The 13,131-nt window shown below is 39.9% G+C and overlaps 2 protein-coding genes across 3 annotated transcripts in view; both read right to left on the bottom strand.

The window, feature by feature from the left end:
* LOC142189582 (cytosolic phospholipase A2 gamma-like) overlaps positions 1 to 13,131 on the bottom strand; it is a 148,860-nt gene that overhangs the window by 131,543 nt on the left and 4,186 nt on the right. The gene's annotated exons all lie outside the window — the stretch shown is intronic.
* Positions 1 to 13,131, bottom strand: part of LOC142208490 (cytosolic phospholipase A2 gamma-like) — a 67,801-nt gene that overhangs the window by 26,870 nt on the left and 27,800 nt on the right. Inside the window, exons 6-12 of one of the 2 annotated variants that reach the window (XM_075277037.1) lie at positions 11,525 to 11,723; positions 9,422 to 9,530; positions 8,169 to 8,309; positions 5,781 to 5,834; positions 4,077 to 4,115; positions 1,514 to 1,561; positions 150 to 275 (exon numbers count right to left, since the gene is read on the bottom strand). In XM_075277037.1, coding sequence (XP_075133138.1) covers positions 150 to 275; positions 1,514 to 1,561; positions 4,077 to 4,115; positions 5,781 to 5,834; positions 8,169 to 8,309; positions 9,422 to 9,530; positions 11,525 to 11,723 — 716 coding nt within the window. Of the gene's footprint in view, positions 1 to 149; positions 276 to 1,513; positions 1,562 to 4,076; positions 4,116 to 5,776; positions 5,835 to 8,168; positions 8,310 to 9,421; positions 9,531 to 11,524; positions 11,724 to 13,131 lie in introns of both variants that reach the window. The other variant, XM_075277044.1, reaches the window with a different exon arrangement.

Genomic DNA, 13,131 nt, shown 5'->3' on the forward strand with positions numbered 1-13,131 from the left:
CCTGTGCCGCACCTTGCAAGTGGATGGAGCAAAAGTTTTAACAGGTGCGGACGTAACAATAAGTCTAACGGTAAATTAACAGGTATTTCACATTGTTTTTTTCTTCTAACCTGGTAAGCTTTGAAAAATGCTAAAAAGAATCCATTTACCTTCTGAGGTGCTGTGATGAAAATCCTTAAATAGCATTTCCACCTCTCTATTGGTGATCCCAAGAAGATCATGGCTTGAGAGGAAGGCCCCCAATTTTTTGCATCCTATGCATGTGCATATACCTTCTATAATAGAGAAACAAACAAAAAGCATATAAGAATGACTAAAAGCCTTTTCTGTATGTCAGTTCTAATAAAATAAGTCTATCTCGATAGTCATGTGATGGACATACATATGTACAATTCCTTAGAAGATATACTGTTCAATATTTAAAGCATTCCTCCAGTTACAAACAACTTTGCATAAATGAATAATACAGGAGAAAAATAAGAAAAAAAATACATTTTGAAATCTATCCTTTTAAAAGGATTATCCGACGATGTAAAGTCTGCAGGATCTTTGTCTCACTCCACATTCAACCTGAGCGTAACCAAGCTAAGTGTTGGTAAGAGTGGTGGTGGTGGTTACTCGTATTCACTCTAATTGGAGCATCAGAGATAGCCAAAGTTACGCACTCGGCTATTTCCAGGCACTTACATCGAAGTGAATGGAAGCGCCAACCACCACCATTCCTGCCCACATTCAACCTGGCTTCGTATAGGTTAACTGTAGGTATATAAAACTGCATATGCAGGAGGACATGAAAGGTCCCCTTTAAGCTGTTTTCCTGCTCCTTATCTTCAATCTGACTGCTTGTTTATCATATATTGGTCTCAATATTCAGTCTCACAGATAGAGCTTTCTAGTGATATATAAAACCACATGAGCCCAAGGACAGGAAAGGTCCTCTTTAATAAGTGGAGAAGGAAACAGATCTCCTTAATAAGATATATTACAAAGTTGCTTATTTTGACCTGTACTATTCATTTATAAAAAAGTTCTTTATAATCGGAGGTACACTTTTAAATTGCTTGGACCATTATGGATGTGGCAATACTAATTATGTTTAATTTTTGTTGCTTATATTTTGAAGTTTATAAATGGGAAGTTTTCTTTTAACTTTTAATATTGTTTTATTATTTTATTTCTTAAAAATGTTATCAAACTTGTGTATTTGAACAATATACTGTAATATTTCTGTATTGCAGTATGTCATACTTTTCAACATTAATCTATTAGTCTAATACACTTCCTTTTATGACCTAAAGGCCTTCACCTGCCCTGGAACTCCACCAGAGCTAGAGCAGAAAGGCACTGCAAATAATGTATACATCAGGAAAGAAAAAGAGGGAAGCAGGTACATAAATCCCTTGAAATCATAGTTGGAATAACCTAGGAGCAAACATTTCTTAGTGACCTTGTGATTGTTGCAACATTTCCATACAGTATATTTGTGAGTCATAAAGTCACTTGACCTGCATACCTGAATCCTGTGATACTTCCGGGAGCACAGAACCCTCATCGGAGGACACTGAACAAAGTAAGGACAACAAAGTCATAGGGAACATAAAATATTACAGGCATAGTTAAAATATGAAAGGCATAGTATATTTTATATCTCAGATTTATTGCTTGAGCAAAAATTAGTCTCTTTGAGATTGAAAAATAACAAGCCCTGCCCAGGAGATGTGAGCAAATTTCCTGATATTTTTTTCAAATTGGTTTCCAAATTCAATGGCTTACAGTTAGCTCACAGCTATGATTGACTGGGTTAGATCTTGTGGTTTAGGTTACTCCCTGTCATTGAAAGCAGGTCAAGAATTACTAGTTAGATAGCCGGCTGCCAAAAGTTTATTTATTTTTTATTTATACTTACTTATATAACGAAGTATCATCTTATATCTTTACAGAGATATTATCTATACCAGGGGTAGGCAACTTTGTATGTATGGAGTGCCGATTTAATAAAAAAAAAATTAAAATGGGGTACTAGGAATTTATAATTGTACTTGTAATTAATGTTCTCAAACCTTACTTAAATTATTATAACAGGGCTTATAGCTGTAATATAGGCAGTAGATTATTTCAGTATTACAGTTGTGTGAAACTTAAAGGGGTACTCCCACGTCGCATACTTACCAGTCTTCGTTCCTCTAAAATCTTCTGTCTTCCGGCTTTGTCTCGTCATTGGTGGGCGGGGTCACATATGCAAAGCCAAGCGGCGAGATGCCGCCGGCCCTGCGTGCGCTTTCATAGACCGTCTAGCCTTCACAATGCAAATACAGACCCGACAGGGTGCCGGGTCTGCATTGTGAAGGCTAGACTGGTGTATGAGCGTGCACGCAGGGCCGGCGGCATCTCGCCGTTTGGCTTTGCATATGTGACCCCGGAGCGGAATAACAGCATCGCTTCTGCCGCTGCTGGCTTCATGCAGGGCAGAAGCATAGCAATGTTGCTGGCTTCAGCTGTGCCCGCGTAGTCCCCAGCATCCGCCTCTATTATAGCCTCTATTAGAGCGGATGCTGGGGAGTGTTAGACGCCGGCACAAGTGAAGCCAGCAACATCGCTATGCTTCTGCCCTGCATGAAGCAAGCAGAAGCGATGCTGTTATTCCGCTCCTCCGCCCCCCGCCCGGAATAACAGCATCACCTCTGCCGCTGCTTGCTTCATGCAGGGCAGAAGCATAGCGATGTTGCTGGCTTCACTTGTGCCGGCGTCTAACAGTGTATTGGCGTCCCCTTCCCCCAAAGGGTAAACTACCCCCCCCCTCCAGGCTCGGTGCCGTGCACTTAGCCCCTCCTCCCTCCCCCTGACAGCAGGCTGAAACATCACTTGACTCAGGAGCAGCTAGGTCAGGGCTGTGGCCACAAAAAAATGAATAAAGTAATATAGTGGCCAAACAAAGCAGTTTTGCTGAAGCAATGTATTTAGGAAAAGTCTTACATTCACATTTACAAGCATTATAGATAGGATCCTTGTGACGGGACAACCCCTTTAAAAAAATTCTACTAAAATAGTGCAGTAGAATGCAAGAACCCCTATATAGAGTACAATATTCTTTAATCCCCCTTAGACACAGTGTAATGGTCCATATTGCCCTTATACATAGTATAATGCTCCATATTGGCCCCTTCAACATAGTATAATGCTCCATATTGGACGTTCAAGCACAGTATAATGCTCCATATTGGCCCCTTATACACAGTGTAATGTCCCAGTATAAGTTCCTCAAGCAGTATGTTTCCCCATTTCTGCCTCCAACAGTATTAATCACATTTTCAACCTAATTTGGGCTTTATTGCTAAAGTCCGCTCCGGCCCCATTTTCGAAGCCTCTGGTACCTGCGATCCCGTCCATAGCTTGATAGTGAGTGGAAGACCTTGTGACTGTAATGTAAAGATTGAGAGTCCTTAGTAGTGATGATATATTGCAAGCTTTCGGTTCCTTCATCAGGCTGGTATAACACCGAAAGCTTGCAATATGTCATCATTTTTTGTTAGCCATTAAAAATGGTTTCAACTGAGGACTCTAAATCTTTACATTTCATATCCAGTGGCTAATACAGAACAAAGATAATTTTTTCTTGGACTGTACTGAGCCTATGGTATCTCACTGCGATCTGCAAACTAAAGCAAGTGCGTTGAACGAATCTGACTGATGGGATTACTATGGACGGGATTGCTATGCTCAGGTGTCGAAGACTGACAAAATAGGGTGGAGCAGAGGTGGCAAGCTACAGTGCATTAGAGTGTGGGAGGAAACTGGAGTAACATAGATGGATTCAAACTCAGGACTCCTGTGCTACAAGGTATCAGTGCTACCAAAATTCTAAACATTCTGGAAATTTGCGGGACAAATCCCAAAAGTTTAAAATTTATCAGAATCAGATATGGACATTTGTAACAAATTCAGTTGGTGGGGGGTTAATTCAGAAATTTCTAACCCCATTCTCTGTTAAAGGTTTAAATTTTTAAAGGTATGTTAAAGTCATCATGGTCAGATTTAGTGTAATGTACATTTTCATAAATAATGCTGTTTTTTCTTACCTTCATCTGTGATATGTGGCAAAAGTTTTTCAATTCTGTCTGTTAAAACAAATACTTGTATTATTAAATAATTCATTAATATTTTATACCTAGGCAGGTCTCTACTTATCATGGTGTTACTTTCTATATAGCAATAAATAAGAGAGGAAAGATTACATTTAAAAACATATGCAAATTTAGTATGTAGCAGGATTCACAGATATACCTCTTCCCAAATGTACAGTATACAGTTCTGTGCAACTGATTATTGCCATGCTACAGGGCTGGATTAGCCCATCGGGGTACTGGTGAATCTCCCGTGTACCAGTGAATCCTTTTGTTTAATAAGCAGTAGAGGTCAGGTAATGGTCCATATTAAGTCATTGTGAACATGTGCAGCGCACAGGGACCATTAAAGGCTGAAGAGGAAAGGTGAGGTCATAAAGCAGGAGCAGGTATCAGTAAGTGAATGCAACCAATTCTCCCTGGTTCTGCCAATTTGGTTGTTAAAAATACAACTGGAACGCAGAACCAGAGAGAAGTGGTGCCCCGACCTTGTTCTGCTACTGGTAGAACTTCCTCATCTACCGTTCCTGAATTGAAAGCGACAGTCTACAGTGAGTCCGTGGCCTACAAGCTTCATAGGATAAGGGGTAAGTATCAATATTTACTTATTAAAACTGTGTCTAGAGAAAGAAGAAGTGGAACTGGGGACCAATGATGGGGATGCTATATTGTGTGGGGGCAGTGACTGGGGCTTATATCCTGTGGGTGGGAAAATAAAGTGTGTGGGGCATTATATGGAAGTATTAAAGGGATTGACAGAGCTTAATTTTTCACTTCAGGCCATAAATATCTGAGTGGTAGGGGGCTGACACCCTGTCTCCAGATCGATCAGCCATACAGAGCTGGCTTTAGCGCCCATCCTGTACATAGTACAGAGCTGGAAGCAGAAATATCTATCCACGGTATAGCAGCCCAGCACCTTCACTGCATCTCAGCATATACTGAAGGTAGTGGGGGTTGATCTGCAGTGAAGTTACCTGGCCACTATACAGTGGACAAAGCTTTCTGCTTTCAGCCCTGTATTGTGTACAGTATAGGAGCCGGAAGCAGCTCCGTACAGCTGATAGGCCATGTGTCAAACCCTAATGATTAGGTATTCATGGCCATAGACCATAAAAAAAAAAAATCCCTACAAACAATTTAATATTCCCCCCTAATGTCCTATACACTTTAATGTCACTCCCCCCCCCCCCACAGGATATTACTGCCCCGCATAAAATAATGGCCCCACCACTGGTCTCCATACAGTATGGGAGACCAATAAAGGGCCCACTGTATAGGGGGAGGAGTAGTGAAGTGTCCACTAGGCCGCGACAACTCCTTTAAAGGGGCAGACCCCTGTGGCAGCCCAAGAGATGTAAAATTTAAATAAATAAATAAATACCCTATTGTTCCCATACAGTATTTATTTGGTCTCATGGTGGTGTCTGATTTCTGGAAATCCTGTACCTGGTATCTCCTGTACCTAATTGGTACACCCAGCAAGAAGATTCCACATGTGTTGCTCTTTAAAGGGTTTTTTCCATCTTTCTGATATAGATGGCCTGTCCCAAGGCTAATGTGCAGGGGTCCTGGCAGTAATCCCCTAGAACCATTTACACTGATGGGCAACCCAGTCCGACACTACCATACAACTTTATTTATTGTGATAAAACTTGCCTTTGATGAGATTTTTTATTAAAACATTATTTGCAGGTGCACTGCCCCATAGCCCTAAGGAAAAAAAAAATAAAACAGAAGTTAAACAACACAGTGATAAGCAGAGTTCTATCAAATGAATGTAATTTTTACAGGTATATGTTACAGTATATATCATTCTATGACACTGTTACCTTTTTTTCTGTACTTAACATTTGCACTCCACTGTGCAAGCTAGATTAATACGATCCATGCAAAAATATTCAATTATTAAAATGATTATTAATCAAAAATGATCCAGTTCTTAGTCCGGGAATGTAGTTTTGACAATAAGTGTTGGTGCATGTTATTGTATCTTAAGCATTGTATCTCTGTGGCATGCTCCACCTCCACCTCTTTCGCACTCTTGTCAGACAGGGTGCAATAAGTGTCTCTTAGGGTTGGTTCACACTAGCGCTTGTATTCCGTCCGCAAGGAGTCTGCATGGAGACCCCCCCGGACGGAATGCAATCGCAATTCCAAGCGATGTGCTTGCAAAGCACATGGAGCCCATAGACTATAATGGGCTCTGTGTGCTTGCCGTGCACTGCCCGCACAAATTAATTGTGCAGGCAGTGCTTGGCAAGCACATGGAGCCCATTATAGTCTATGGGCTCCGTGTGCTTAACTGCACAGCGCTTGCATTAGCGTTGGTATTCCGTTCGGGGGGTTCTCCATGCGGACGCCTTGCGGATGGAATACAAGCGCTAGTGTGAACCAACCCTTAGGCTAAAGCCCCACAGTGCTGAAAAGCTGCTTTTTTTTTTGGAGAATTTGCTGATTTTTATTTTGAGCCAAAGCCAGGAGTAGATTTAATGGAAGGGAAATGTATAAGTGTTTCCTTTATATTTCGAATTCCTTTCAAGCTACTCTTGTCTTTTGCTAAAAGGGAACTGCAGCATCATCAGCAACAAGAAAAGTAACTTTTCCACAACTTGGGCCTTAGCCTTATAAGGGAGTGAGACTACGGATAAGACCCCTCATTATGGAATTGCAGGGTTTTTGCTTCCTCTGCAAATGCAGTGGGAAAAAACCCTGGGTTTTACAGTACCAGCGCAGTGAGATTCTGGTTAATATGATCCACATATTGCTGAAAAAGAACTGTGTACGTTTTTCAAAAAAAGGAGCACATTAATTTTAGCTGTGCAAAAGCAAATGTTTCCCATATACATTTAATAGGGAAAGAAAAAATGCAGAGAAAAACACTGCAAAAACTCAATAAAAAAATGCTGTGGAAAAAAACTATGCATTTTCTCGTTTTTTAGATGTGCTTTGCTACATGAGGCCTCAGCCTATACAGTTAATAACTCTGGAGAATTGTCATTAGTAAATCTGATCTAATATCTTGTAATATCAATATCTGTATATTTTGCATTCACTTACCCCAGTACTTATTCTAAGATGGAACAATAGTAATAAAACTATAGTAAAATAGTAGAAAACGTTGTTCTTAGCAATTAATTCATTCACTTCAACTCTGTAGTGGCATCAGCCTTATTGTTCGGAGTGGCCTGCTGGGGGAGTAGCGTACCAACCAGGGATAGAAATAGACTCGAAAAGCTAATTAGAAGGGCCAGCTCTGTCCTGGGAAGCCCCCTGGACCCAGTACATGTGGTTGGTGAGAGAAATACTGTCCGTGGTGACCTCCATGCTGAAGAACAACTCCCATCCAATGTATGAGACCGTGATAGCACTGGGCAGTACTGTCAGTGACCGACTGCTCTACGACAAGTGTGAGAAAGAGCGCTAGCGGAGATCCTTCCTCTCAACTGTGGTTAGGCTGTACAACCACCACGGAGCTAACCGGAGATCACTCCATACAGAGAACTAAAAGACTCCTACTATCTTTTCTCCTATATATTTTTATCTTTCTATCTGAGATTTTTGTATGTTGTTTTTCTTGTATTATTATTTATTGTATTATCTATGCTGCTGTAATACACTGAATTTCCCCATGGTGGGACTATAAAAGGATTATCTTATCTTATTAGCTGTCTACTTTACATTGCTGATAGATGGACGCTTGGCTTTATGTGGCTACTTCTTGCAGGGTGTATCTACATTTGTAATATGAAACAATAGCATGTCAAATACAGCAGCGTCCATCTCTGCCTCCCATTGAAAACAATAAGAGACAGATCCATGGAATTTGGAACTGATTTTTGTACAGAATCCACCACAAAATCAGCTCCAGATTCCCCCTGTGTGAATATACCATGAGGCTAAGGCATCACATAGCATCCCACAGCAAAAAAAGCTCCATGGGAAAAACCGTGGTGACAACGCATCAGTAATTGGCAAGTCATTTCATATATGAGCATGGTAGATGTCTTCCTGTGGACTTTCAGATTTTCTTATCTTGTAGATTACCTTGAAGATAACAGAGGTCCCACTCAGGATGATTCTTTACTAAGTTTCCTTCTTTGAACTGACTGCCCAAGAGCTCAGTTTTGACAAATGTCTTGTATGCCGGAAATCCAACCAAGTGTGGTGTGAACTCGAACCAGGTCCCTGTAATAAATTTTACAATTGCCAGAATAGGAAATCATAGAATGTCATTAGACCAGATTTTCTAACATTGTCTAATTTGTAGATGTGAATTTGAACAGAGGGACAGGTTTGCTAAAACTATCCAAGGCCGAGGCCCCAAAACAGTGCAAAGTTAGACTAGATATGGCCAAATTTATCAGTGTCTTAGGGAGCCTTCACACAATGTAACGCTGCGCTCATTCTGATCGTAAAAACACGGTCAGAATGAGCGTGTAAAAAGCAGCTCCCAATGACTTGAATGGGAGTCGGCATACGTGCGCTCCCCATTGAAATCAATGGGAGGCTTTTTTCCCTATTGCTTTTAATGTATTACGCGCACCATACATTGAAAGCATAGGGAAAAAAGCCTCCCATTGATTTCAATGGGGAACGCACGTATGCGGCTCCCATTCAAGTCATTGGGAGCTGCTTTTTACACGCTCATTCTGAACGTGTTATTACGATCAGAATGAGCGCAGTGTTACATCATGTGAAGGATCCATTATACTGGATGATAAATCTGGAGCATTTTTAAACACTCCTGTCTATCTATAGATCACCAAATAGTTGGTTTAGGCTAAACCATGCCTTTCTACTAAGCTACCTGTAACTACATGTGTAAAATATTACATAATTGCGGCACATAACACATGGACCACAATTTGGTATCAATTTGTACCAGAATTCTAGCTCATTTAGATTATTAAGGAGAAGGCCCCACATAGTGGGCTGCAGTAGAAAAGTGCAGCAGGAAAAACTGCAGCCGCAAAGTTGCTTACATTATACCTATAGGGAAAATACTGGCTGTTCTGTAGGTATAATTGACATTCTGCGTTTTGCAAAATCGTCACAATTTTGGAAATCACAGCATGTCTGCTGCACGTATTTTTCCACAATGTGCAGTGATTGTAACACGTGGAATATTTTTCTGCAGCATTTCTGCCATGGCCAAAACAGGTGCTGATGCCGACCCTGATACAGATCATTACGATAAAGAATTTCTGTTCTCCACCATGGTCTCTGTGAACATTAGATATAGTAATCTATCAATTGTATATACTTCATCAATGTTATAGCAATTTTGTGGACCTCACCTGGTTGATTTGAATGTAAAGAGCCATGTTCCACAGCAGAGTAAACTGGATAAGGATTTTCCCCACTCTCACAAGATGTTTGGTGACTGGACAATGTTTTTTCATTAATCTGCAGAAACAAAGCAAGAACATAAATATCATGCAGTAATAAAATCCCACTGATTTTCACAATCCAGTGTGAATGGAGGCATTCTGATTATGTTGTGATGTCAGGGAATAGAAGAATTGAGCATATTAGGTGTCAAAATGCCCAGCCTTTGGTCTGTGCGAGGTAAGCTACCAGAGCATTTGTGGCTTAGCATGTATTTAAATATGACACATCCAGGTAACCTCCTTGAAAACAGTGGAAAAAAACATACAGTTTTGATGTGGTTTAGGTCACATCTATTCAAACCATCTGAATTAACCTTTATTATTCTTTGAGGTTACATTCACATCCGTGCCAGATCTCCATCTGGGGCAGTGCCATCAGTAATCATAGGATGATAAGAAGGTAAGTGCTGCAAGTCTGTCAGGGATATAAGTAAAAAAAAAAAAAAAATAGGACAACCACTAGGTCCAATTATAGTCAATGGGGAACCTCAAGCTCTCTTAGTGGTTGTTTTTCTATTCTTCTGATCTTCTGAAAGTTGCTAGGATAAGTGTGCATGTTTATGATGGAGCTGGGATAAATATCTGTCAGCCAGTAGTTACTGTATGTGTATTCTCTAACATAATGCAGAAGCCAGTTGTTACATGCAATGCAATGAACTTCTAGGACTGACTCACTGTGGGAGATTTACTAAACTAAAATTTATTTTTCAATCAGTGGCCATCCAACCTACTGCTTCAGCTGCAGGTAATGTCCCCACTACGTGGGTCAAATATGGCAGTTAAGGCATCATAGCACACAATGTCTTCTGAAGACAGAAGATGGTGAACCATCTAGACATCCTTGGATCTCCACTAATAAGATATCAGAGAAGAACCAAGAGGCAAGGTTAAAGGGGCTCTATCATTGGGAAAAGTCATTTTTAACTAAGCACATACGTGCATAGCCTTTAGAAAGACTATTCCACACATACTTTTTGTATGTAACTCCCCTCAGTAGTTTTTGAATGAGCCCGTTTTTATTCATATGCTAATTAGCCTCCAGCAAGCACCGTAAGTCTCAGCAGCCTTCTCTCTTTGCTATGTATGTGAGAGCGGGAGATGTCATCATCAGCAGCAGCCTGTACAGTACACACAGCAGACATTGCTCACTGAGACTTCCGGGTGCACGCTGGAGGCTAATTAGCATATGAATAAAAACAGACTAATTAAAAAACTACTGAGGGGATTAACATACAAAAGGTATGTGTGGAATAGCCTTTATAAAGGCTATGCAAGTATATGTTTAGTTAAAAATTACTTTTCCCACTGATAGAGCCCCTTTAAACCAAGAGACTAGACAGAGATAAGTGAGGGGAAATTACCTAGTTAGAATATGTGACACAGTCCCAAACTGCCAGAGAGTGTCACATTAAGGGCTTAGAGAACAAAGATGATGGCCTATTGGGACCCAGAAAAGAGAGAATATTGGAAGGGGTGAAAAGTTTGGGATTTCTTGAAAGGCCCACAGGGGAATAGTGCTATCCAGCAGGGATGGTTGGACTATAATCGCTCAGTACTATTTTATCAAAATTCAGTTAAAAATGGAGTCTGTCACGAGAAAACATAATATCAACAATGCTGAGCACCATCATACCATCAGCCCCATGTTTGGTCGGGTATAGTTTCCAGGTGCAGATGCAAAGCAGTGCAGTAGTTTATAAATAATCATTTACAAAACAGTTTTTTTTGTAAATAATTGTTATTTATAAACTACAAATAACAATAACTATTTCCATTACATATACAGTAATTTATAATTATAAATTTATAAATGATATCTAATGGAAATTACATAATCGATACAATTGTAATAAATTTATACAAAAGTGTCTATAACATTAAGGTTTATCTAACATAAATTTCACGTTCCAGATACTAATATTTCTGTCCACCCTTAAAATGTATATACAGCAGCATGTGTACAACACAAGAATAAAGTAGAATATAATGTATTAAATCAATGGTACTTACTTCATTCATGACTTTATGAATAAACACATAAGCCCAAAAATTGGTCAGTGAAAACATTTCTTTAGAAAAAGCCTGTTTTAGCTTCTCCCATGTTTTGCTCCAATTCCTTGAGGGGTTTAATAGACGATCAGCTATCTGGTGCTCCATCTCTTCCATACACGATGACCAATTGTCATTATTATAGAGGGACGACATACACCTGAATAAGAAATAATTGAGAAAAATTGAAAGTTGAGACAAATACTCTATTGCATTTTGTAGATGCTACAAAGGGGGGAATTAAGGTCCCGGCTGCTCAGAAATCACACCTAAGAACCCCGTTACAGAATAATGTCCCAGTGGCCCCTAGGCTAATAAAATGAAAAAAACAACACACATACATAGGGATGATTGCACTGTTTTTCATTACAAATTTTTCAAAAATTTCAGGTTCGACCGAATCCCAAATTTTTGGGGTTTTCTATCCATGAAATACTATCCCGAAGTATAATATTCAGAAGTTCAGGGAAACTGAGTAAACATAATAAACATTGCTCCATAACTCCCCTGGACTCTAGCACGAGTCCCCAGCTTTATGGCCTGTGATTGGGCCTTAACAGTCACGTGGGTCATGCAGCCTCATGATGCTCGTGTCCATGTCATGCCGAGTGGCAGGTGAGTAATACTATTTGTTATGTTTACATACGTCCCCTGGATCTACACTAATTAAACTATGGGCACTTAAAAGACCTCAGAATATTATAGCAGTCCCAGTTACAATGTGTTTGAGCAAATTTTGTGAATATTCGAGAGATGAATCCCATGAGGTTCACCCAACAAATAGTCAACTCCAGTAGACTACCTGGCCCGCCACAGTAATAAATGGTGCCAGTAGATGGCGATACAGATTATTACAAGGTTGGATTATAATGGGGACAAATGTCCAATTGGATGCTGCTTACAGGCTCGAGTCCTGGGCAACCACACATTTCACTCTTATACTTTGTCCATGGTACCACAGAAGAAGGATCTCTAGCCAGCAGTGAAAGCAAGCAAAGCTCAAGTGTTCACAGTGTGCAGCCATGGAACTTGTAAAAGTGGAGGCAATAACAGGCAAATACTCCTATTCTTTTATTGTAGATAGAAAAACTTTTCAGTGCTGCTCCACATATATAAATAAATAAATATATATATATATATATATATATATATATATATATATATATATATATACACAGCAATATGGATTTTTAGCATTTCAGCAGTTCAGAACTTAGCTCCCAAGGCCACTTTCACATTAGGTCTACTTCTCACGGAAGGGGGGGGGGGGGGGACACTCACAGTCTGGCACACTTGCAGCCTGTGATCTCCTGTAACTTCATTGTAGGTTGATACACTTAAGTACTTAAGTACTCTCTACACCATACAGATTCTTCCTTGCTGAAGCTCTATTCCCGTGCTCTTTCTTGTCTGCTCTAGAATCCAAGGGTCATTACTTGAGCCACCCAAAACAATGTTTAGTAGTCTTGGACCTACAGCCGATGTTTACATATTGTTGTATGTCCATGTTTTAGAAGGGAATAATAAAAGTAAAATTTTAGTTTTTAATTTTTGAGCTACCATTCAAT

The sequence above is a fragment of the Leptodactylus fuscus genome, chromosome 1 (assembly GCF_031893055.1).
Source record: "Leptodactylus fuscus isolate aLepFus1 chromosome 1, aLepFus1.hap2, whole genome shotgun sequence".
NCBI classification, from domain to species: domain Eukaryota; kingdom Metazoa; phylum Chordata; class Amphibia; order Anura; family Leptodactylidae; genus Leptodactylus; species Leptodactylus fuscus.